The following is a 23826-nucleotide window of genomic DNA, read 5'->3' as shown; positions in this document are numbered from 1 at the left end:
GAATTGCCTCCCTTTTATTTCTTCCAGCCGAGTGTTGAACACTCGGTGATCTCGTAAAAGGCTTACCCGTGCCTGGTACCCTTCCGCTGTTGGGACCACGAGGATTCAAAACACCTGCTAGCTTTGCTCGTGCTAGTAGCGTGTTCTTATTTTACTGGTTGGCCTATATAAGTAGTTTACAAGGTCCAGTTTGTCCCGGTGCAAGGGCAGAACTGGGGTCTTCAGGTCCGCCCGAACGATCGTTTACTATCCTAGTAGACGTATTGTTGTGGGAACATCCGAACTACATCTGTAGCTAGAGTTCACGTGGGATTTCCAACACCACATCAGAGCCGCGTCCATCGCGAGCTCTACTTCTCGGACCCAGAAGTGAAGGTTCTCGCCTTCCTTCCCTTCATACGGCTTTACCTTCAGCCGTATTGGCTTCGGGTGAGGCGGATTTGCTTCCGCCGCCGGAGCCTGCAGGTTCTCCCGCACATGCGCGATGAGGCCCTGCTCGTACGCGTCGAATGCATTGACGCGCTCGAGCTGCTCAGCCGGTGTTGACACCACCAGGCTCTGCAGGGCCTCCATCCCGAAGATGCCTGCCATCTTCCGAAACGACTCGAACTGAGAGTCGTTCAAATGGGAGAAGTCGTTCCTATCCATGGCAACGAACTTCGGAGGTTCAGGTAGTCTACCCGCGATGGCGTGGATTGACTACAAGTGCTACCAAGTGTGACGGGGTCACACAGCACCTTGCGCAAGAGGAAGTTATCTTCCGAGAGTATACAAACTCTCAGTGAACGGCAGTTCACAGGTCCCCTCTTTTATTAAAGAGAGCGAAGTGACCCAAATAAGTAAACTGAGTATATTTATAGGTAGATTAAGTTTGGGTTTAATACAAACTGTTAGTTACCTATAGAAATGCAATGTCATTTAACCAATGGTTGGCTTTGAACGACCTTGGTACCTTGTACCAAATATCTCGAAGTATGACGTGTCATACTCCTGAAGTGTGAAGTGTCACACTTCATGTAACCAGGGTACACTTAGGGCTACGTACCCCGTTACACAAACATCACAATTGCTGGTTCATGCTCATCAACCGTCCAGACTGGAGGTGCCCCAGTCGGAATAGCTAGTGGCTTTAACTCGCGCTGGATGATGCCCCAAAGCATGTTTTTCACCTCATCCCATGTGTCACTTTGAACCGCGTGTGTGCCCATCCGCAATCCCGATGTCAGACGCTGATTGACAGTGTTCTTCAACCGTACATCGACTGAGAGCTTGATCAACGGATCGTGCGAAGAAAGCGTCTCACGCTGCTGCTCAAGACGCGGGCTTCGCCTCTAATAGGGTGAGGAACCCATCTCACGCTGATGTTGAAGATGGGGGCTTCGCCTCTGGTACGACGAGGACGCCACCTCTTGCTGTTGTTGAAGACACGGACTACGCCTCTGGTACGGTGAGGGGCGTGGACTCGGACCTAGAGCTACTCGCTCATGACTGGGATTGCTGTCGTCGAGCGATACCCGTCGAGGAGAGCTGCGCCGGACCGGGGTTGTCAGGCTCATTGCCGAAGAAATACAAAGTGATGCAGGTAAACTCTGATTGATTAATAATGACAGCAAATCGATTCGAAAAACGCCATTTTTTCCTGGTTCTACAAATTATAGCGGAAACGACAATATTGCGTTTTCAGTTTATTTATTTTTCGGTATCCCTGGTCTAGTGAACACAGCGATAGGAGTCTAGCCAAAGGAAGCTCACTTCTAAACTTGCAAGCAATCGCACACTAGCATCCCAGCAAAGCGGAAACTACCACAATGAGCCAGCTCTCAGGGTTTGGTGGGCAACCCAAGGTTGAACTCCTCGAGTCTACGCATCATGGGCAGAGACCCGCCATCGCTCTCGAAGTTTGTGTTGGTAATCTCAATGCGCTCCCGCATTTTGTCCAATGTCTCCTTGAGCATGTCACCGAACTCCTGCGCCATCTCTTCCATCTTGGCCTTAAGCTCCTGAATCTCCAGGTTCTTGGCAGCGATGATGCGGTCCTTCTCGTGCTTCATCTCCTCAAAGTTGACTCGTGCGAGTTCTGTATCAACGTCAGGCCAGTTAGGACTCTATTCCACCTACCTCCGCTACGCTTTTAACCGACGTACCTAGCTGATCCCGTAGCTCTGTGTTGGTGTTCTCCAGAGTGTTGACCCGATTCAACAGCTCCTCCTGCATACTCTTGTACTGCCGTGTCATGTCCTGCGTTATGCCGAACGTCTCCTTCCTTTCCCGTTCAAAATCTTTCTGCAAGTCAGCCACGCGCTCTTGCAGTTCTCGCTTGGACTCAAGTGTCTTCACGGTGATCTCGTGCCGCTCTGCAAGTTGCATCTGCAGCGACCGGTTTGCGGACTGATAAAGTTTAGCCTGCTCATCCGCAGTCAGCACTCCACCATTTTCAGCGCCATCATCTACGGACGAGCATGAGAACGTTGGCATTAAATAGCACTGGCGCACAGAGAAGTACAAGAGCAAAACACCTTTCTTATCTTTGGCCTTCTTGGCCTTCTTTGGACCCATCGCGACGCAAAAGAGGAAGTGGCGGAGTCCGAAACCACCATCAGCACCATTTGATAAAAATATAAGGAGCATTATCAAAAAGAAGCAGCAGCCAGAGCGCACTGATCAACTCCATGACACATTGTGTTCTCTAAATATAACCTCTAACGAACTCCACAATTCGACTCGCTCTGGCTCATGGACGGTCTTTCCTAGACTTGATCTGTCGCTTTGGCTTGCCAAGCTCGCACTGGTTAACCTGCTTTGCAAACCGCAGCGAGCACAAGCTCTCGCTTGCCGATTCAAGTGTTGGGGACAGGTTCACCATCATCAGAGTCTTGCCATCACCCGACAGGCTGCTTTGGAGCAGATACGTCAATTTCGAATTTCGGAACGGAATCTACGACGCGTAGAGAAGCCACATAGAATGAGCGAGCTGCATAATGCAATAAAAGCCCAAAGCCAGAGAAACTTACATGGGACGCCTTACTTCCGATGGCGTTGAAGACATCAGCCAGGCAGCTCAAACTTTTGTTAATAGCTTGAGTCTCCTTTAATCGGTCACCAGAAACATTCGATCGAGAAGCTCGCTCACTGCCAGCCAAGTCGACCAAGTTCAGCTGGCCATTCAGCATGACGCCATCCTTGTCGTTCACTCCTTGCAGATGCAGAGTGAATACACTGTGAGACCGCGACGACTGTACATTCATATCGGTACAGGCCACACTTCGCGCTCTGCTTGCTTGCTCCATTAGGACTTCCACTTGATCTATCGCGTTAACATCCACCATCGTCAGTCCTGGGACATACACGCCTCCTCTTGCATTTTTCTTGATGCCGAGCTTGTCGTTGCTGCTGTGCTTTGTGGTAAGCAGGTCCTTCAAGCTCTCGTTGTAGATTTCCAGGAAGGAAACCTTTGCGACGTATTTCCATCCCTGTTCTTTCAAAGCCTCACACTCCTGGAGAATCATCTCGATGGCTCGTGGAATGATACCCCTCATCTGGCCATTGCCAGTTCCTTGCATCTATTGCATTAAACACATAAAGCACGTTAGACACTGTTCCTATCACACTTGCACTCGGAAGGATAACGTGCCGTGTGGGTTTTCCCCGACCCAGTCTGACCGTAGGAAAACAGACAAACATGGTATCCATCCAAAGAGGACTGAACAAACTCGGACACCTGCTCAAAAACTGCGTCTTGACCAGCGGATGGAGCAAACACTTTGTCGAACGTAAAAGCAAAAGTATCTGGCTCGGAAGGGTTCTTGCCGGGACGACGTAGCTTCAAGCTTTCACCGTCGAAGTCGCATAAAATTATTGGAGTTGTTGTGTTGGGGTCGCAATGATCGGAGGGCAGGAACGGTCGAGTCCTGGCAAACACCCGAACATTTCCACGCAGTTCCTTTAAGTGGTAGCAACGCAGCAGTTCAGATCATGGGACATATCAACATTAAATCTGTGCACAAGAACCATCGAGCTTACCTGAATAGTGTTGTGCATTGCTCTCCTCGTCATGTCGCCCAGCTTCACTTTCTCCTGCAGCTCCAAAATTAAACTGTCTTTCTGGGCGATCGATTGAGCACCTTGGTTGGTCAGCTCGGTTAATCGTCGACGCAGGATGTCAGCGTCACGTTTCACCTTGCACAGCTCCTCAACATCCCCAATACGAACCGTAGAAGCTCGTGTCCGAAGAGTCTGCACTTCGCTTTCCAGACAAACCTTCTCTTCCTGTAATTTGTCGATCAGGCTCCTGAAGCTGTCCCTTTCTTGCTGAAACTTCTGTTCCAGTGTATCCATTTGCTTGTTGTGCTGTTCCTTAGAGTCCACGCCGGCAGACTGAAGGCGCTTCATCTCCGCCTTGACCGCCTCCATCTGGGCATTCACAGCTATATGCTCTGTCCGAAGTTCACGAACTTGATCCTCGAGCATTTGTCGAACACCCCCTTCCACTCCAACCTTCTGCAGATTTTCTTGCAGCTCACCTTCTACCTGCTTCATCTGAATGCGAACTTCCTGCTCGCTCTGCTCCGCCTCCTTTCGGGATTTGATTTCCAGCTACAGCAGAGATCATGCAGTTCACAAGTTAGTGAGGAAGCACACACACACACACAGCATTGTGTTACAAACCTCTAGCTGTTTACGAAGATCACGCACAGTAGTCGAACTGGAGGACTCCTGTCTCTCGAGATTGTGGATGGTAGTCTGAAGTCGCTCCACTTTATCAGCCAGTTCCTTCTTGTCAGCTTCAGCCTTTGCGCTTGCAGATGCGTTAAACTTCTGAATCTCCGTCAAGCTCTTGACGAGATTCGACACTTCTCCGTCCTTTTGTTGGAATTTCTCCTTCAGCTCTACCACTTCATTCTCCGCACTATTCACACGACTTTCCAAAGCCTGATTCTTCGCCTCAAGCGTACATTTCTCCATATTCGCCCTAGTTCGTCGTTCACGCTCATCGCTAAGGCTATTTGTAGCTTCGATTACCTTATTCTCGTACTTCTCCAGATCTTTTTGAACTGAGGTGAGCTCGTCACGCGCCTTGCTCAGCTGATTCTGTAACTCCTCCAACTCCGCCTGCTTGCGCTCATCCTCGTCGTGACCCTTCTTCTCAAAGGAAATTTCCAGCTCATGTTTCTTCTCTTCAAAACGCCGCGACTCATCCGCCATGCGTGCTTTATGTGCCTTCAGATCCAGCTTTAGCTGCGCGTTGGATTTTTGGGCCTCTTCAAGTTGGATCTCAAGCTTTGCCGCGTTATCTTTTAGTACTGCGTTGCTGCGAGTAACCTCCTGCTCGGACGCAAGGATCCGTGCGACGTTCTTCTGTAGAATTTCATGCTGTTGTCGCAGTTGCTTCAGTTCGGTGTCTGACTGGTCCTTGCTCTTCGCTACGTGCTGCAGTACTGCAAACCTGCGCTCCAGCGTCGCCTTCTCCGCCGCCAGTTTGTCATCCATCACCGTACATACTTTATTGAAGGCTTGAATCTATTAAACAAACAACCCAGCAACTCGTCAGTAACACAGCTCCTCAAAATGCTTATTAAATGCAACACTCACTGTACCTTGGCTACCACATCGCGCACAACAGTCTTGAGCTCTTTGATGTAGTTAATTTGCTCTTCTTTCCGCGCCTTGACTGCAAATTTGTTGGTCTTGTATTTAAACGCCAGAAGCTGATCGAGCGTCGCAATCATCTCCTGACTGAAGATTCCGCTGAACATCTCCAGCACGTGGACGTCCAGTTCGACAGGCGCTGCTCTTTCCACAGTATCAAGTGAGACTCTACTATCCATCAGCATTTCTCCGCGCTTCATGGCAAGCGTCGGTAGCTGTGAGATCGACGGTCCTTTGAAGCCGAAGCGGCGAGCGCTGGAAGGCGGCGCAGTAGCTGTTGCCGTCCTCGGTACCTTCGTAGGTGGCGGACGCTCAGTGGCTGCGTATGAGAGACTGGGGGCACTGTTGCTGCATGTGGGTAGCTCGCCTCCCTTCCTATTGCGCTTGGTGCCCATGTTTGCGTTTCTAGTTTTGAAAATTTAAGCATATGTTTTGTATTGGAAGCTAGGTCGTCTGCGACTTACCAGTCGGCCCAGTTAAGAATCGACAGTTTGATTTTAAGCCATAACATTTTCCAGATATTTTTGTTTGTGAGCTGCCATACATAATCCTGAGATTATCCTGTTTCGCGTGATATACAGATTCCGCTCAGAAACTGAAAAGGGTGGACCCTCTAATCTCCTAAAGGAAATCAAGTAAGGATAGGCTATTAGTTTTTGCAATCATTAGTACCACGTAAGTTCTGGCTGAAAAGGCGTGAATTAGTTTGACCGCGTTTGATAGGGTATAAGATGTAAGTGCATTTTAGTTTCTGGGCGGAGTCTGTAACACCGAAAATTTCCGGGGTGTATTGTGCAATCGGTCATTGAGCAATAAGCTCACAACTATTCGTCGCCGCTGATCTGAAGCAGTCGCCAGACCATTCTTCATCTAGTAGGAGGGTGCTCTCAACAAATTTGGCAACAAAAGAAAAAGAAACAGTTGCAAAATGGATCTGCGGGAAGCCCAAGAAAAGCAGTTTGTGCTGCCGACACGGCTTCTGTGGACCAGATAGATTTATTTAAGAAATCGTATCCGAAGAAAGAAAGTAAATCCTCACAAATTTATCCAGTGAATCCAGGCACAAGTAGTCCAGTAGTGCGTCCCTTCTATCATTGATGAGGTGATTCAAAGTTGATACAGACACCGGAAAGACTTTTTATATATTGAATTTTACCGATCAAAACTCGAAAAGAAAACAGGCCCAATTCGGGAAAAAACTGTATTTGCATTCCCGGAGCACTGGGTGCTCCGGAATAAATGAATAAATTAATATCGATTAAAATTGATGGTGCTGCGATAAAAAACCTAATGCTACCCAAAATCGTCGACCTTTGTTTCAGTGGGCAAATCTTCATATTAAAGATAAAAGACTTCTACCATATTGCTACAGAAAGTAAGACAACATCGAAGACCCCTTTCATCAGATCAGCTTTTATGACTGGTATCTACCGGCCGCGCTCAACTATTTTTTTTTTTTCGCACAAACTGTCGGTACAGCACTACGCGACTTTTTGCTATCATTTTTCTGTCCATATTACATAACAACAGCAAAGACCGAGAATCGATTTGTCAACAACTCACGAATTCATCATACTCATCAGTTTTTTTTCGCCGGTGACACGAATGTTGACCCAGGTTACACTACGCGTTTCGATCTTCACAGTAATGTGGAATTAATCCGGTGTGGGCTGTCCGTGCCTCTATGAGGCATTCCCAGTATAAGCGTGTGGATACGGTACCGTTATCGCTCTCGATTTTGAATTGCATCATAACGGCATTGGGTACTGACTGTATACCACTGGCAACGTTACCGGTACTTGTTTACGGGTTACATGTTCCTACATCTTCCAGAAGCTTCAGTACTTCTTAGTGCAGATCCCAGCGCCAGACCGTCGCGTCGTCTGAGCAAGTGATGATAGTGCGGCCACTCTTGCTGAAACACACTTGGCGCACCGTGCTCTTGCAGCTGTTGTGCGTCAGCTTGCAGATCGAACGCTCTTGCTCAGCGTCCAAATCAAAGACGCTCACAACACCCTTCTTGTTGCCCACAGCCATGACCTCCAGCTGCGAATCGAGTCCGAATTTCATGAACCAAAGATCCGCGTCCTTGTAGTGATACTCACGCAGCACCGTCACGGCGTCCTTGCCTCGCGACGGGTTCGGTTTCCAGAAGATCACCTTGTTGCCAGTCGACTTGGACAAAATCAAGTCGCCCACCATGCGCACGCAGTCCACGTAGTCCGCATGCACTTTACTGGTACAGAAAGCTGGAAACTGAATGAACTTGGTGTCGAAAGGCCGGTCTTTCGGGCGGGGCTCGGTGTATGATTTCTTGATGGCCGTCTGGACGACTTCGTCCTCCAAGTCCCAAATCTTGACCGTGTTGTCCATACCGGACGATACAAAGCACGAGCCCTTTAAGTGGATGTCCAGGCTTAGCACATCGTCACGGTGACCAACGTGACCGGCGAAAATTGCAACACATACGCCCGTGAGCGAGTTCCATAAACGAATAGACTCGTCTTTGCCAGCCGAGAGCAGTAGGCTCGGATCGACCGGGTGAAATTTAAGTTCGTTCACCGAGTTGCCGTGCCCAGATAGCACAATCACCACCGACTGAGTGATGCAGTTGATCAACTTAATGTGGCCACGGAATCCTGCAGCCGCCAGCAGTGGCGAGCCTGTGAGCACGTCGACAGTCCATGCTGCCGTGAAGTACTGCTCCTCCTGGTCGCCGTCGCAATACACCTGAATCACATCTAGTCCGCCATTCTCCAGACACTCGTACATTGTCAGCTGCGCAAGGTACACAGCAGCAAGAGTCAATCAATCAGTCCATGACTAGGAGGTTACAACGGTAGTTTTGCTAAATCGTACGCGATTGCCACCAGCCACAGCAAACATGCGTTCGTAGATAGGCAAGACATCGCAAAACGTGACGCAGTAGAGGGCATTCCCGTGATCTTCTCGAGCGAAGGCTACACAGCAACATGCAACAAGCACTATTGTATCAGTAATCGAGCGCCCAACCAGTCAAGCCTAATCAGTCGACGAGCGGCATCAAAAGACTCGGTAAATGCTCCCGCAAGTTACACACAAGAAAACTTGTAGCCTTTCTTTCGAAGACGTCGGAGAAGCGACGTCGGCGCGACGTCGTCCGCTGCCTCGTCGTTTAGTGGCGACGGATCGTTTGGCGTAGGGGGCAGTACCACAGACTCGCTCATTGTTCGCGTTCTTGTTTAAAAACACAAAATTCTCAATAAAATGGGGAAAACAATGGAGCTGAGCTCGAGGTACCCAAATGTAGAAATAGGGCTTTTTGATGTACTCAAAAAAAAGTTCACCTGTACGTAGCCCTAAGTGTACCCTGGTTACATGAAGTGTCACACTTCATGTAACCGGAGTATGACACGTCATACTCCGGGATATTTGGTACAAGGTACCAAGGTCGTTCAAAGCCAACCATTGGTTAAATGACATTGCATTTCTATAGGTAACTAATAGTTTGTATTAAGCCCAAACTTAACCTACCTATAAATATACTCAGTTTACAGTCTACCTTTTTTAGGTCACTTCGCTCTCTTTAATTAAAGAGGGGGTGCCGCTCACTGAGAGTTTGTATACTCTCGGAAATTAACTTCCTCTAGCGCAAGGTGCTGTGTGACCCCGTCACACTTGGTAGCACTCGTAGTCAATCCACGCCACCGCGGGTAGACTACCTGAACCTCTCCGAAGTTCGTTGCCATGGATAGGAGTGACTTCTCCCATATGAACGACTCTCAGTTCGAGTCGGTTCGGAAGATGGCAGGCATCTTCGGGATGGAGGCCCTGCAGAGCCTGGTGGTATCAACACCGGCTGAACAGCTCTAGCGCGTCAATGCATTTGACGCGTACGAGCAGGGCCTCATCGCGCATGTGCGGGAGAACCTGCAGGCTCCGGCGGCGGAAGCAAATACGCCTCACCCGAAGCCAATACGGCTGAAGGTAAAGCCGTATGAAGGGAAGGAAGGCGAGAACCTTCACTTCTGGGTCCGAGAAGTAGAGCTCGCGATGGACGCGGCTCTGATCTCGACCGAGCAACTTCGTGCTGCTTTTGCACTCTCCAGCCTTAGCGGTCGTGCTAAGAGTTGGGTGTCACTCGAGAAGCAACATCCCCTGGATGTTTCACATCCTGGGCTCAGCTGTGTAAACAGCTCCGAGCCGCGTTCCTCCTGGTGAACTACGAGTACCGCCAGCGTTCGCGCTTCCTCTCGTGTAAACAAGGGAGGCGCGAACTGCACGAGTATGTGCAAGAGATACGGGAGCTCACGGCGTCCCTAGTGGGAAATTCACTCAACGAACACATCAAAATGACTGTGTTCATATACGGCCATCGAGTGGGCCCCGCACGCACTCAGCTGTTCCGGGTGCAGGCAAGCACCCTTGAAGAGGCGATTCAAGTGGCTCTTCAAGAAGAGTACAGCCATCGCCAGTCGCGTACGCCGGCCTCAGCGTGGCCTGGGAGTTCCTTGTCGGCTCCCGGTCGAACAAGCCCCAACGGACCACTTCCCATGGAACTCGGGTCCGCCGAACAGCGTGACATCCGCTGCTTCGGCTGTGGGAAGATGGGCCACTTCAAGCGCGACTGTCCCGCGGAAAGACTCCGCAGACGGTCCTTCCCCAAGCCCGTCCTGAAGGGTCGCTGGCAAAAGCCAGGATCCCGGGGACAGGGGAACGCTGGGAACCAGTAGGGGCGGGGGGGGGCCTACTGGGGAAGAACGAAGTCTTCGTGACGGGTGCGCGGGTGGCGCGTACCACGGGGACTTAGCCCCTGAGAGTCTTCGCACTCTCGAATCGGCGAAGAGCAGCGGCGGGTTGCTCGTAGTACACGGATGTGTACGGGGATACGATCATCCCTTTAGAATCTTGATTGACTCTGGGGCGTCGAAGAATTTCGCACGCCGCCAGACGGTTGCTCGTAACAGCAACAAGTTGTCCGAAGCTTTGAGAGAAAGCAAGGGCAACGGGACGGTGTCAGTGCGACTGGCCGACGGGAAGGTCGTCACTGTCCCCAACGTCAAAGTGGATCTGGCTGTCAAGTTTGAAGACTTTGACAGCCCCGAACAGTTCACTGTTCTCGATATGGATCCATATGATATGATCCTGGGCATGCAAAGAAGCACGAGCCCTGGATCGACTGGCGAGGCAAGGCAATCGGTGCCAGCCGCCCTGCGCAGTCCGACAGAGCATTGGTGAGTCATGTTCCCACCTCTGTCAGGACCCGGGGCGCCCGCGAGGGCTGTCAGGGTACCAAAGCATCCGGCAGATGCTTGGGAGTCGTCGACGTACATGACGACTCCGAGGATGTTTTGATGGTGGCCGCGCCCAGAAGAGGCGCTGGCCAAGTGGGTAACTTAGGCCCACAGGCGGGTAACTTAGTTCCGCAGACAGCTGCAGCTGTCATGAACACTGAGAACAGCGTGTTCAGAGTGGGTAACAGAGTTCCACTCACGGTCGCCCAGACCATAACTGAAGAGGAAGACGTCAGATACACTTCCTGTGTGGGTAACACAGTGCCACACGCGGTCGCCCAGACCTTAACTGAAGAGGAAGGCGTTGAACACGCTTCCTGTGTGGGTACAACAGTACCACACGAGGCCACGAGTGCCTCGGATGTCGTAGCGACGACATCCCTAGACGTGGGCAGCAAAGCTCCCCGTCACAGACGCCGTCGACAAAGACGCCGCCGCCGCCTCAAGTCGGATCCGAACTTCGTTCCGATCGACGTCGTTTCAAGCGACTCGGAGTCCAGGGCCCGGGCTCCTCCGACAAGGCCGGTGGAAGAGTGTTATCACTTCTTCGATGGCGAGACAGGTTTACCCGTCAAGGCATCTGGTGTCCACTTGGAACCGTTGCCAGAGGTTGCAGAGATACTGAACCTCGAGGAAATGACGGCTGAGTCTTTCCTGGCCAACCTTAAGGCTGGAGAGATTGCTGAGATGGTACTCATGAGACCTGAGACCACTCAGGAGGAGCTGAACTCCTCCTCTGTCTTGGACGAGAACGTCCTGGAAGACATGAACAAGCAGCGTCAGGCGCGCTTGGGCTCTGAGATTCTCAAGAACCCCAAGGATCCGGTGTATCCTTTGGTGACGGAGTATGCGGACGTGGTGAACAAACACCCACCGACCCAACTCCCACCGGATCGAGGCGTACGGCACGAGACTGATCTCGTGCCCGGCACAAAGTATTGTACCACGAGGCAATGGCCTCTCCCGCGCGAGCAGTGCGAGGTCATTGATGCCTTCTTCGCCGCGAAAGCGAAGGCAGGCATGGTGCGAGAGTCGAAATCCCCGCACTCGACGCCGACTTTCTGCGTTCGCAAGCCGAACGGAAAGTGGCGTCTGGTTCCCGCTTATAACAAGCTGAACAACGCAACGGTGCCGGCCCAAACACCGATCCCACGAAAGGATGTGTTGTTGAACAACATGGCCGGTAGCGTACTGTACAGTGCGCTGGATTTGGTAGACGGATACTACCAAATCCTGATGCGAGAGAGCGACATCCCGCTCACCGCGGTAAGCACTCCAAGCGGCATGCTTGGGGAGTGGCTCGTCATGCCGCAGGGCTTGTCTAACGCCCCGGCGACGTTCAATCGCCTGGTGACGCAATTGTTCCTCCCTTTGCGTACCTTCGTACAGACGTACTTCGACGACATTTTCGTCCATAGCCGTGCCGAGGGAGGCAAGACGGCCATGGAGGTGCATCTAGGACACCTCCGTCGAGTGTTGGACGTGATGCGAGCGAACAAGCTCTACGCCAATATCGACAAGTGCGTTTTCGCGTCACCAGAGATCAAAGTTCTCGGTTGCTTCGTAAGCAACGTGGGCGTTCGGGCTGACCCAGACAAGGTCAAGGCCATAGCAGCATGGCCGACGCCCCGATCCCAGAAGGATCTTCGAAAGTGGTTGGGCTTGGCCAACTACCTTCACAAGTACAGCGCTGGGTACGCGGGATTCGCTAAGCCCTTGTCGAGCCTCCTTCAGAAGGACGTCGACTGGCGCTGGGAGCAAGAGCACCAGGATGCTTTTGACAGCATCAAGGACAGTCTCCAAGAGGCCCCTGTCCTGGCCCTGCCGGACGAGACGAAGCCGTTTAGCATCGTCTGCGATGCCTCCGATTACGCCATCGGATGTGCATTGCTGCACGCCGACACGGCTGGACAGGAACGAGTCATCTCGTTCCAGTCCAGGCAGCTCAAAGCCGCCGAGCGGAATTACCCTGTCCATGACAAGGAGCTCCTGGCAATGAAATATGCCCTTGTGAAGTTCCGTGTTCACCTTCTGGGCTCTAGGCCCTTTGTGATCTACACAGACCACGCGTCCTTGAGGACGGCGACTAACTCGCCTCACCTCTCCCAAAGGATGGCGAGGTGGCTGTCCTTCTTCGCGGAATACAGCTTCCGCGTCGAATACAAGCCGGGCAAGCTCAACGTGCTTGCGGACGCCCTCTCTCGGCGTCCCGACTATGAGTTGGCCCACATCACGCGGGTGACAACGGATCTATATGATCGGATACGCGTGGCGTATCGGGACGATGAGGCTGTCGCGCCTATCGTCAAGCTCCTTAAGGCCGGAACGAGCGCGAAGTCCGACTGGCTCTCGTCGCGACAGCGCTCACGGCTCCACCGATATGAGTTGAAGGAGGGCCTCCTCTATTATCGGGTGGAGCCCACGGATCCTCCACGGGTGGTCGTACCCAACGACGAGGATCTGAAGTTCAACATCCTCGCGGAGGCGCATGACGCGCCCTCCAGCGGCCACTTGAGCCGCGAGAAGACCTTTCTGTCGGTCTCTCAGTCCTTCTGGTGGACCCACATGTACAAGTGGGTCGCCCGATACGTCAAGACATGTGAAACATGTCAGCGGGTCAAACCCGCAGGGCACTCTTCGGCTCCACTACAGAGCCTGCCCGTACCGGCTGATTGTTGGAAGTCGATGAGTCTTGACTTCATCTTTGGGCTTCCCGCCGACGGACACGGCAACACCGGAATTTTGGTGTTCGTGTGTCGGCTGAGCAAGATGGTACATCTTGCTCCAGTTCCCGTCACTGTAACGGGCGAACAAACCGCAAGGTTGTTCGTCGATGGCGTGTTCCGCTATCACGGTCTCCCGGAGACGATTGTCTCGGACCGAGACCCGCGGTTCACTGCCGCGTTTTGGAAAACGCTGTTCCCTTTACTGGGAACTCGTCTGCAGATGTCCACTGCGGACCATCCGCAGACCGACGGCCAAACAGAGCGCGTCAATCGAGTGCTCGAGGACACTCTGCGCAGTGTGTGCGCGGCAGCACCACGTACGTGGTCGACGCAGCTCCCAGTTGTTGAGTTTGCGCTCAACAACGCGGTGCACGCGTCCACGGGGCTCACGCCGTTCTACTTGAACGGCTTCCGCCACCCCAGAGTGCCTCTCACTCTTTGAGGGGACACTGACTCCTCTATTCTAAGTGGGGGAGAGGCTCGGAAAGCCCTTTCCTCCCAGGTCTCGGATGTGAGGCCAGTTTCGCTGCGGAAACAGGTGGAATCCTTTATGGATACCAAGCTGAACATTGTCAGCAGGGTCCGCGATGCCATGGCAGCGGCCCAAGATAAACAAAAGGAGTACTCGGACAAACAAGGAAGAGGAAACTTAAGTATATTTGAGATTGGTGACTTAGTGTTGCTAGACACGAGGAACCTACCTCAAGACACTGTTAGCTCTGTCGGCAGCAACAAACTGAAGCACCGCTTCATCGGACCTTTTGCAGTCCTGGCCAGACATGGTGCGTCGTACACCATCGACCTTCCAAAGTCAATGACGACGCACCCGACGTTCTATGTCGGACGTCTTAAGCGGTACTTTGACCCGCAGGGGGTTGCTGACTCGCAGACCCCCCTTGACCCAGCTCCTCGAAGCGAGGGTCGGTCACAGTCGTCGACGAGGGCGTCGGAGCAGGCACCCAAGCTTCGGTCGGGACGGCAAGGCTGCGGTCAAGACCGTACGCCGGAGGGGCTCCATACGAACGGACCCCGGCACCATACGCCGAGTACGCTGAGTACGCCGGGTACGCACCGTACGCGTACGCCTGGGAGTGTGCCGCAGGCGGCTCCGGACGTGGCAACAAAGTCTCGATCCGTCGGATCATGCGAAAGGCCTCGTCCAGATCGGACGAAGAGGCCCGGCGATCCACCCGCAGGTGCAGGCTCGCGACCTCTCGCTCCACCAGGTCCAGGCGACCCGCAAGACGAGCGAGCTCGCCCTGATTCCTGGGCGGCAGCATTACCGCCAGTCCCAAGGCCAAGTGCAATCTCAAGCACGAGGACACGTTGACGGAGGCGGTCAACCTCAGGGTCCCGTGTCGGACCCGCAGTCGGAGCACTCGGACGAGAGTGGCTCTCGGGAGGCGCCGAGTACTCGTACTCGTACGAGGGCACCTCCGCCCCTGCTTGATCGGAATGGAGAAGTCCACTTCCACGTGGAGCGGATCCTCCAGGAGCAACGGTGTCGCGGTAAGCGACAGCTCCTCGTGAAGTGGAGGGGTTATGCCCACTCCGAGAACTCGTGGGAGCCGATTGAACGGCTCCTGATTGACTGCCCGAAGGCTGTCGCAATCTGGAAACAGAAGCGGCGGCAGCTTCATAAGTAGTCCGGGGCTTCTTGCCCGAACGGGGTACGGTCGATGAATACATACCGTACCCGCGCTCATCGTGAGCGCTAGAAGCCGCGCGCTTCAGGATGTCCCTTGGCAGCATACGCTTGCTGATCAAGTGGGCAAACCTCACACGAAGATCACGCTGGTCCAGGATGTGGGACAGCTGCTGATCTTCATGGAGTTCCCATAACTCTGTGGGCGAGTACTCGAGAGTCTCCACCCACGCCCAGAACATGTCCTCACAGGAACTCCACGTGGGACAGTTCTCGGGCATAACCCAGGGGTATCCCCAAACAGGATAGAGACCACCCCGGGTCTCGGGATTCTTACGACAAGTCGTGAAGTCCTTAAGGGGAATGCGGTGTTGCGCGAGAAGCACACACCGAGCAGCCTCCAAGTTGTCGATGAACAACTGTTCTTTCTGAACAAGGGCTCGTTCATAGATGCCCCTAGAAGTGTGGCCGCCCACAAGGCCACGAGGAGCGACGAGAAGCTCTAAGAAGAGGTCAGCCCCAGAGCTCTCCTCGGGAGGCCAATATCCTCTTGAGTTGATGGCAGCTCCCTGGCTGACGGGTGCCGCCACCGAACCCCCACGCACACGCTGGGCAGCTTGGAAATCCTCCTGCTGCTGGTCGAGGTCATTCGAGACCTCCCGGGGCTCAACAATAGCACCCTCCTCTTCCTCTTCTTCCTCCTTCTCCTCCACTTCATCCGAGGAGCCGAAGAGACTCTGATAGCAGCGTCGAGTCTCCTTCTCCTCGCGGAGTGGAGACTTAGAGGCGGTACGCTTCTTTGAGGTCTTGGCGCCTTCGGCTTTAGAGGCCTTAGCGCGCGCAAGACCCTCGGCAAGCGAGAGACGTTTGCGAGGATTCTCTTCCTCATCGCCACCGGCTTTGGATTCGCCCTTAGCCTTAACGGCCGGACTCTCAGAGCGCACAGAGGGCCTGGGACTGTAATCACCGTGATCACTAGCGGGCGACTGCAAGCTGTCATCTTTGTGCTCACTGGGCACTGGGCTGTACCCTCCCACAGAGCCCGCAGGAGCATCATGAGACTCGGCATCGTCTTCACTGCCCGAGTTGAACTCACTTTCTACGAACCGAGGGTTCGGACGATTGTCTGAAGACGAGGGCGACGGACTGTGGCGCCTGCTTCCACAGCCGCGTCACCCGAGGATCCGATCGCCTCGGAGGCCACCTGAGTAGCCTCCTTAAGTGCAGAGCCTTTGCCGTGAGGCTTAGTGCTCTTGGCTTGCGCCTTACCGGCAGCAGCCTTGGAGCGTGTCTTAGCACCGCTCTTAGCAGTGCCACGAGGCATGATAACGGTCGAAGTGGAGACCTAGACGAAGAGCGCACAGGTTGCTGCTCGAGGCTCTAACTGTGAAGTGAGCCTCCGCCGCGCTCGCGCGGCCAAGTCGATGGTTTTCGACTTTGAGAATGAGAGTTTGTGACGAACACCTCTTCATTCTGATTGGTCGGTAAACCGAACCTAAGTGGGGGAGGATGTAACGGGGTACGTAGCCCTAAGTGTACCCTGGTTACATGAAGTGTGACACTTCACACTTCAGGAGTATGACACGTCATACTCCGGGATATTTGGTACAAGGTACCAAGGTCGTTCAAAGCCAACCATTGGTTAAATGACATTGCATTTCTATAGGTAACTAATAGTTTGTATTAAGCCCAAACTTAACCTACCTATAAATATACTCAGTTTACAATCTACCTTATTTAGGTCACTTCGCTCTCTTTAATTAAAGAGGGGACCTGTGAGCTGCCGTTCACTGAGAGTTTGTATACTCTCGGAAGATAACTTCCTCTAGCGCAAGGTGCTGTGTGACCCCGTCACAATCTCCATATTGTCCGCCAAGTCGAGCATCATTCGATCCACCGGACCCTTTTCTCCTCCCTGACCATCCGCCAACGCGTGAGGAAGTGGCCACTCCAGTGTCAAGGCAACTAAGTCTCTCGGAAACTGAACCTGCTGCAGTACCTGCTCAAGCCGACCCAGTGGGACAAGCTGATGAATTAATGACTGAAGCCGCTGCTTCATAGGTGTCGACGGGGCTAGTGAATGTTCTGTGGTGTAGTGATTTCTCCGTAGTTGCGGATTATCACCCGTCGACAAAGACGTGACACCGCCCAAGATGTTCAAGCAACGAACCCTCGGTCATGTGATGTACGGAGACGCCAAGGTGCAAGGGACTCGACGGCGTCACTCCCGAGTTTTCAACAAGTATCGGATACGGCCCTATGTCACTGAATCCAGGCTGTCCTTATTATTAATAATGGACTGGCCGGATTCGCATTCAGCGGCCCATCTACGGTACGAACCCTCAGTGGCGGTTGGGATGAGTTCGCGGAATACTCAGCGACCTTTGGAAGACACGTTCATCGTCTGGGACAGGGCGCGGACCGTTAAAGATGCTCATACGACGGTGCAGATGACGCTTGGCATGCAAGAAGATCCATAACGGATCATTGTTCACTTGATATTTGTAAATTTGATTAGGACTTCTTATTAGGAATAGACCCGAAAGGGTAAGCTTAACCCTTTAGCTACGAGCTCAACAGTAGAGGTCTGAATGAACACATACCACAGCCAACCACAGCGCAGGTTTTGAAAATTTAAACCAATGAAACCTCTCCCACACACCTCCGAAAACCTCCATTAGCCTATCGAGGCAATTGTGGGATTTGCTACTCGAAGAATCAAGATGACCCCCTCTTGCAGTGACGAGCTGTGCGGTTGGTGTGGCCTGACACCATGCGTGTGGAACGTGTACGAAGCGGCACTTAGGAAGACAGCAAACCGAATGCACGACAGACCCTCTCGTCGACGGCGGAACAAGTCTTTGCGCAAGACACTTGGCCGCGTGCTCATCTATCTCCAGACTGGAAGGATGCATGGCGTGCTCCCGCGTGCGCGGCCAAGAAGCTCCAACAAATTTGGCCCGACAAAGTAAGGAGAATGTATTGGATATTTTGTTACTCTTTTTGCGGCAGCTTCAGCTCGCTAACTGGTGTTATCGTTTTGTTCCTACGTTTTCTCGTGAAAGCAACAGGATCACGTGTTGGAGCGCGAGCAATAGCTTCCAATGCGTCTTGTAGTTGAGGTTCTTCAGTACTCAACACACCCTCGTAATGAAAAGCACTGAAGCATTCTACGTGAAACCCTCGCTCACATTTGGTGCAGCCATATCTTGCCTTTTTTGAGGGAACAATTCCACGAAGGCTACACAAGTAGCATGTAAGTTTCCCGTTGCTATGGTTTGTTGAGTTTGGAGTGATGATATGCTGTGAGACGTCGCAGCCAACAGCTTCATCTAGAGTACTCGTATTTCGTTTTTGCTGACGTCGATCTCGCTGCTGTCTGATAGCTTTTTCGTTTCGTGATAGTGCATCTGCAATTCTGCGTTTGAATTGACGCAATGACATGGAGGCCGATGTCGTTCCTGTGATACAGCGCTGTAACGCAAAAGCGTTGATGGTCGATAGATCCAGAAGCCACGTGAAGACCGACATGTGCAGGCGTTTCTCGCGACGGCGGGTAGGATTCGTACTGCGTAGTTGATCGACGCGGTCTACTCCATTCATACACAAATTGTATGCTGCAATCAATGCCGGCGCGACGAGCGCTTTGCGGTGCATGATAGTGTCTCCTGTCCAACGCATTATTGGCACCGTTCCATGGCAACAGTACACTGCTTCCGTCGAAGTCGAGGGCAGCGAGCTAGATGTCATTGTCGCCTTCAAGTCGTTCGTGTAAAATACAACAACCTTTCGGTCCTTGAAAACTATATAACCAGCGTGTTCGGCATACGTGAGCGTGGGCATGTACTCAGTTTGCAAATGCTTCGGCCGTCGCTTCTGCTTCTTGTCGTGCGCAGCAGCGTTCTTTTTGTAGTCACTCTCGGGATCGACAGCTGCAACAAGTTCCCATGCACCGCGCTCCTGCTCAGCGATGCGCTCTACAACCGGCTCGAGTGCAAACTTGTTGAATCTGTCCACAAGATTCATGCGCACAGTGCCAAGCAGCCTCACTTCACCGTCCGTGAATGCTTCGACGGCGCGTGCGTAAGTGTGTCGAGTATAGAAATTGTCTGACACCAGTAGCCGACGACCACTAGGTGATCGGAAAGTCCTTGTTTGATGGCCGGCCATTGCTATCCACAGAGCCGTTGCTGATTTAGGATCGATGTTTACTTCAGGTCGAGACAATGTGTTGTACAGCGGAGTGCGAAGTGACGGGAATACTTGAGTATATCGCGGCAGGTGTAGATCTTGTAACATTGCCGGATCCGTTGTCCCACAGCGCGTGGACATACAGTGAGCCCCACCCGACAACTGCATAGAATCGAAGGCCATACTTATCTGGCTTCGAGGGCATGTACGTCCTTGCGCGTGAGCGCGCTTTGGTTCGAACAGAGATTTCGTCAAGGCTACTTGCTCCCAAAGGAACTGCAGTCTCAGCAAACCGCTTTTGAAAATGATGCAGCAGTCCTCTGCAGCGATAAAGCGGGTCGCGCACCGTTGCAAACGTCACTGGCCCCGGCGCATGAAACTGCAATGCACTTCGAATATGTTGAAAACGATCGCGCGTCATGGTCTCGATGAAGGCTGGTTGCCCGAGGAATCGCTCACCTGACCAATAGTCAGCTATGTCGTTGAGCGGGCAGATGCTCATAGCAATCTCAAGCCCAAGGTAGGCGTTGAGCTCGCTTTCAGTCAATGGCTTCTTTCCTCCAGCCTCTAACCTCGTCGAGGTCCACCCCCGAATGCTCTGACGCAGTGCTCCAGTGACAAACAGCGCGAACAGCCCGTACGAGCCGTCCTTGTCGAATGCTTGCTTGATTCTAGCCTCTGTTGCCAAGTGTAGCCCACTCCCTTCCTGAATTGATGCAAGGTACTCGTTGTCAGCGAACGTCGCCGACGTTGGTGCAACTGGTAGTCCAGTGGAAGGCAGATACACGGGCTGTGGGGGAGGATCATCAGCGCTGCCGCGGCTGAGCGGCAATTCCAGCTGTAGGCCATCGTCTGAAGTGTCGCCGTCGCTGGGCTGCAGGTTTGAGTCGCCGTCCTGGTGCTCGAGGCTGTCGTGGTCGCTCTGTACCTCCCAGTCGCCGACGACATCGTCGTCTATCATCGCTGCTCGCAAGTCTGGAAATGGGAGAAACCTTTGTGGGTCTTATACTGCAGCCATATGCTGATTTGAACTGATCATGAATGGCTCTGGTATAGGTCCACTACGACCTGTAATTGACTGCAACGCCCTCAACCTAGCCTCCTCGGCGACCTCTGTCCAATCAGAGTGCACGTTGAACCGCGTTACAGGTCTCTGAGGACCTTTATGCAACTCAGTAGCTAAAGGGTTAACGCCATACGGATCTTCGCCTATATATCTACCCTTCCTACGCGGTAGACTGACTACCCATCTATATATTAATATAATATTTAACTAAGCGTACGCACCAGCTTCGTCCTTAAACCGCAACTTAATAGATAGTTATACTATCGTATGGTGTACAAGCAGATTAAAGGAGTTTATTTTTTTGTCTGACCTCCGGAGCCCGACCATTTCTCGCCTGATATGCCATGCTAAAATAAGCAAAAGACATTCATTACATTAATTGATCAATTTCACTTCGTGACAATCGTCTCAGAATTGCACATGCCATATACTTTGGTGTCGGTTACAGTAAATTATCTCACTTCTGGTATCGTTGTCCGCCCCTATCATAGGATTTGACATAGTATTTGGAAGGGTTTTACAGTGTCAACCTACCAGCGCGGATTAAAATGTCCTCTATTAATACATCAAAATCATCTCTGTAGCTGGAGAGCTGAAAGGTCTTGCACCTTTCGTCTACGCCTATAAAAATTATATCGGAAGCACTTCTGGGTCGTAGACTTACCTTGTAATTCTTGCCAAATATTCTTACTCCGTTGCATCGCTTGCAACTGGTCTACAGCATATGCCTTCTTATTAATGTAATGACCGTTCTTGATCTTGTCATAAATACACTGCAGTTGTTTTCTTCTATACGCTTTCTTCAAAGACGGCATAATGCCAGCGTTTGTTTGGCGGCAATAACTCTACGCATAGGTTAGTGTAACGACGACGTCGAGCTTGTGGGAAGAGGCATTGTCTAAAAGAAGGAGAGTATGGCGACCACACAATTGCATTTCCCGATCCAAATCAACAACCACTCTCGGAATATTACCCCCGTCATCTAGGCCTTAGCATTCGACCGGTAACTAAATCCAAGTTCTTTTACAAGGCGTTTTTGAATCAGTATGGCTGCTTCGCACGACCTAAAAAGGCGCCACGAGCCATCCGCGTTTGCCGTGAGAGAGACAGTGATCTTCGTCTTGTCCTTTTTCGTACCTCGCGCCGATTTAGTACAGGTGGAGCGAGCGGGCGTCATTGCGTAGCAGAGCCTTATTTCGTCCATGTTGTAGATATTTATAGGCTCGTAGAGATCGATAATGTATTGCAGCTGCTGGCACCCGAGAGCAACAGATACAGGGTCAGCAGATGCCGCTTCTCCAGGAAGTTGTCTTGAGCGTAGCCGATGCCTTTGCGTGACCGCACTGATACATCCGCTCGCAAAGTCAGGTCCCATGCATTACATAGCTTTCTTTGAATATCACGAGCGTTCATTTTGATCAATTCCCGTGAAAGACATACGCACTGAGCTTCAACCTTTTGAATCCACTCCCACAGCTGGGCTTCTAGCCTCAATAAGACTGCTCGCGGTGGTTTACGCCGCTAACCATCACCATACGCCTCGCTCATGATCCTGGTAGCGCTCTTACGTATATCGGAGATCGTAGTCTAAGCAAGCGACCGCTTTAATCTGTACGTGACTTTGGCCCAGGCTGCCATCTCTTCCTGCGTCATGTCAGGGCGATCGTTCGCTTTCTTGGTGAGACCGCGTTTGTGGTCGACCTTCGTCCAGCTCCCCATGTCTTCTGTCCAGATCAAATTATGTTGTGGCGCGCTGGATGCGTGCTGGCGAACGCGCAGTAGGTTACCGATGACTAGTGATTATATCGTCAATATCAGGGCATTTGATCATACCAGTCCCGGAAGAGACAACATTTAATGTAATTTAGCATAAGCAGAAACGTACTTGCACGTATGCCGTCTCGCTGCAGCAATAATGCTGTTAACGTCGATGATGTCAGCAGCGAAAATCACGACAACTTGACCAAAAGTGGGCGGATGTTTATTTTTTTCTCGGAATCACACAATATCTGTCAGCACTGGTGCCCACGAAGTTTTTCAGCTGGAGCCACTATTTTTATCGCACTACACAGCTCCATGCCAGGAATGCAAACTTGCTCCCGCACGATAACTTCGAGCTCGTCAGCCTCTAGCATAGTCCCAGCAACATTGCTGCCCAACCTAATTAGCCAAAACACAATATATATTTTCACGCCTGAGGACTGCGAATCCAAGATAATATCTTATTATATATTAATAATTGACTGGCCAAAATAACTACCATATTATGGTAGTCGTTTTGGCCAGTCAATTCTGACCTTCACATGTAGCATGTGACAATTTGTCACTATATTTTTATAAATCGAATGACAATCCACTACTTATCTGAATCGCGTTGCTGGCCTTGGCGCTGCCCAAGGTGGAGCTGCACGCACACATCCACGGGTCCATTAGGCCGTCGAATTTGGAGGAACTGTTGCAAGTTGAAGCGAAGCTGAAGGGTACAGAGCCGCTGCGACTCCCGAAGAATCGCAGTATTTTTTGCGATGAGCTGGTCCAAGTGCACCAGAGCCTTTACTCGAACAGCACAATGAGAAGATTGGCGCGACACAGAGGGAAGTCGTTGTGGGGGTCATCATAGGGGTCGCCTTCATCGACCGTGTACGAGAACATATCGTCGTTGAAGTGCTCCGAACTCCAGCTGAGAATAAGCACGTCGAACTTGGCGAAGCCATCTCCTCTTTTTCCAGTCATTGAGGCACTTACATGAAGTGATGGATGCATCTTTCACACGCTCCATCAAAGGTCTTAGCTCATGACGCATGTACGTCGAGCTCCACTGCCTGTTCGCTCGATTGCGATATGGATTTACGAGGTACACTTCATACTTTTGACGCCTTGATGCTGCCCCATATTCCGACTCGCTTATAGCCGCTAGGCGACGTAACAGCTCCACTGCGACAGAGTAAAGCCTTGGGTGGCCATTCTGGAGGCCACCGATGCGAAGATCAAGCTCGAGCGACTTACCAGTACACCGACTCTCCGCTATCACACGACGCATGTACTCGAAGACTTCATCTCCCGTGCACATAACAGGCACGTTGCTCTCTGTCAAGGCAAAATACTTCAAACCACTCAGCTTGAGAAGTGCTGTGTCCGTGAAGGTGTTTATAACCTTCATCGAATTTATCGCAAAATTGGAACAGTTCCGGATTGCGAACCTTTCAAGAAGCGGGCAGTGAGTAGCTGCTGCTTCCCAGAAGTCGTCACCATATCGCTCAATGGTAAACAGTCGAGTGG

The 23826-nt window shown here is 52.0% G+C and overlaps 3 protein-coding genes across 3 annotated transcripts; all 3 read right to left on the bottom strand.

The window, feature by feature from the left end:
• Positions 1-2655: 2655 nt before the first annotated feature.
• On the bottom strand, positions 2656-6046 carry PITG_18624 (kinesin-like protein; the record flags this gene model as incomplete). The annotated part of the gene is made up of 7 exons (XM_002997272.1): positions 2656-2935; positions 3012-3553; positions 3628-3940; positions 4021-4593; positions 4645-5370; positions 5437-5517; positions 5595-6046. 7 exons carry the CDS (start codon positions 6039-6041, stop codon positions 2732-2734), a joined length of 2886 nt encoding a protein of 961 aa, XP_002997318.1.
• Positions 6047-7422: 1376 nt separating this feature from the next.
• On the bottom strand, positions 7423-8869 carry PITG_18623 (polycomb protein, putative; the record flags this gene model as incomplete). The annotated part of the gene is made up of 3 exons (XM_002997271.1): positions 7423-8424; positions 8506-8606; positions 8726-8869. The coding sequence occupies 3 exons, from the start codon at positions 8850-8852 to the stop codon at positions 7495-7497; spliced, it is 1158 nt and encodes a 385-aa protein (XP_002997317.1).
• Positions 8870-20840: 11971 nt separating this feature from the next.
• Positions 20841-23799, bottom strand: PITG_18621 (uncharacterized protein; the record flags this gene model as incomplete). Its single annotated transcript, XM_002997270.1, has 9 exons — positions 20841-20881; positions 21082-21102; positions 21212-21262; positions 21685-21890; positions 22163-22340; positions 22613-22698; positions 23105-23261; positions 23293-23634; positions 23748-23799. The coding sequence occupies 9 exons, from the start codon at positions 23797-23799 to the stop codon at positions 20841-20843; spliced, it is 1134 nt and encodes a 377-aa protein (XP_002997316.1).
• Positions 23800-23826: the final 27 nt, after the last annotated feature.

This window comes from Phytophthora infestans, genomic scaffold (genome assembly GCF_000142945.1).
Source record: "Phytophthora infestans T30-4 supercont1.78 genomic scaffold, whole genome shotgun sequence".
Lineage (NCBI taxonomy): Eukaryota > Oomycota > Peronosporomycetes > Peronosporales > Peronosporaceae > Phytophthora > Phytophthora infestans.
This window is presented reverse-complemented; position numbering and strand designations above follow the sequence as displayed.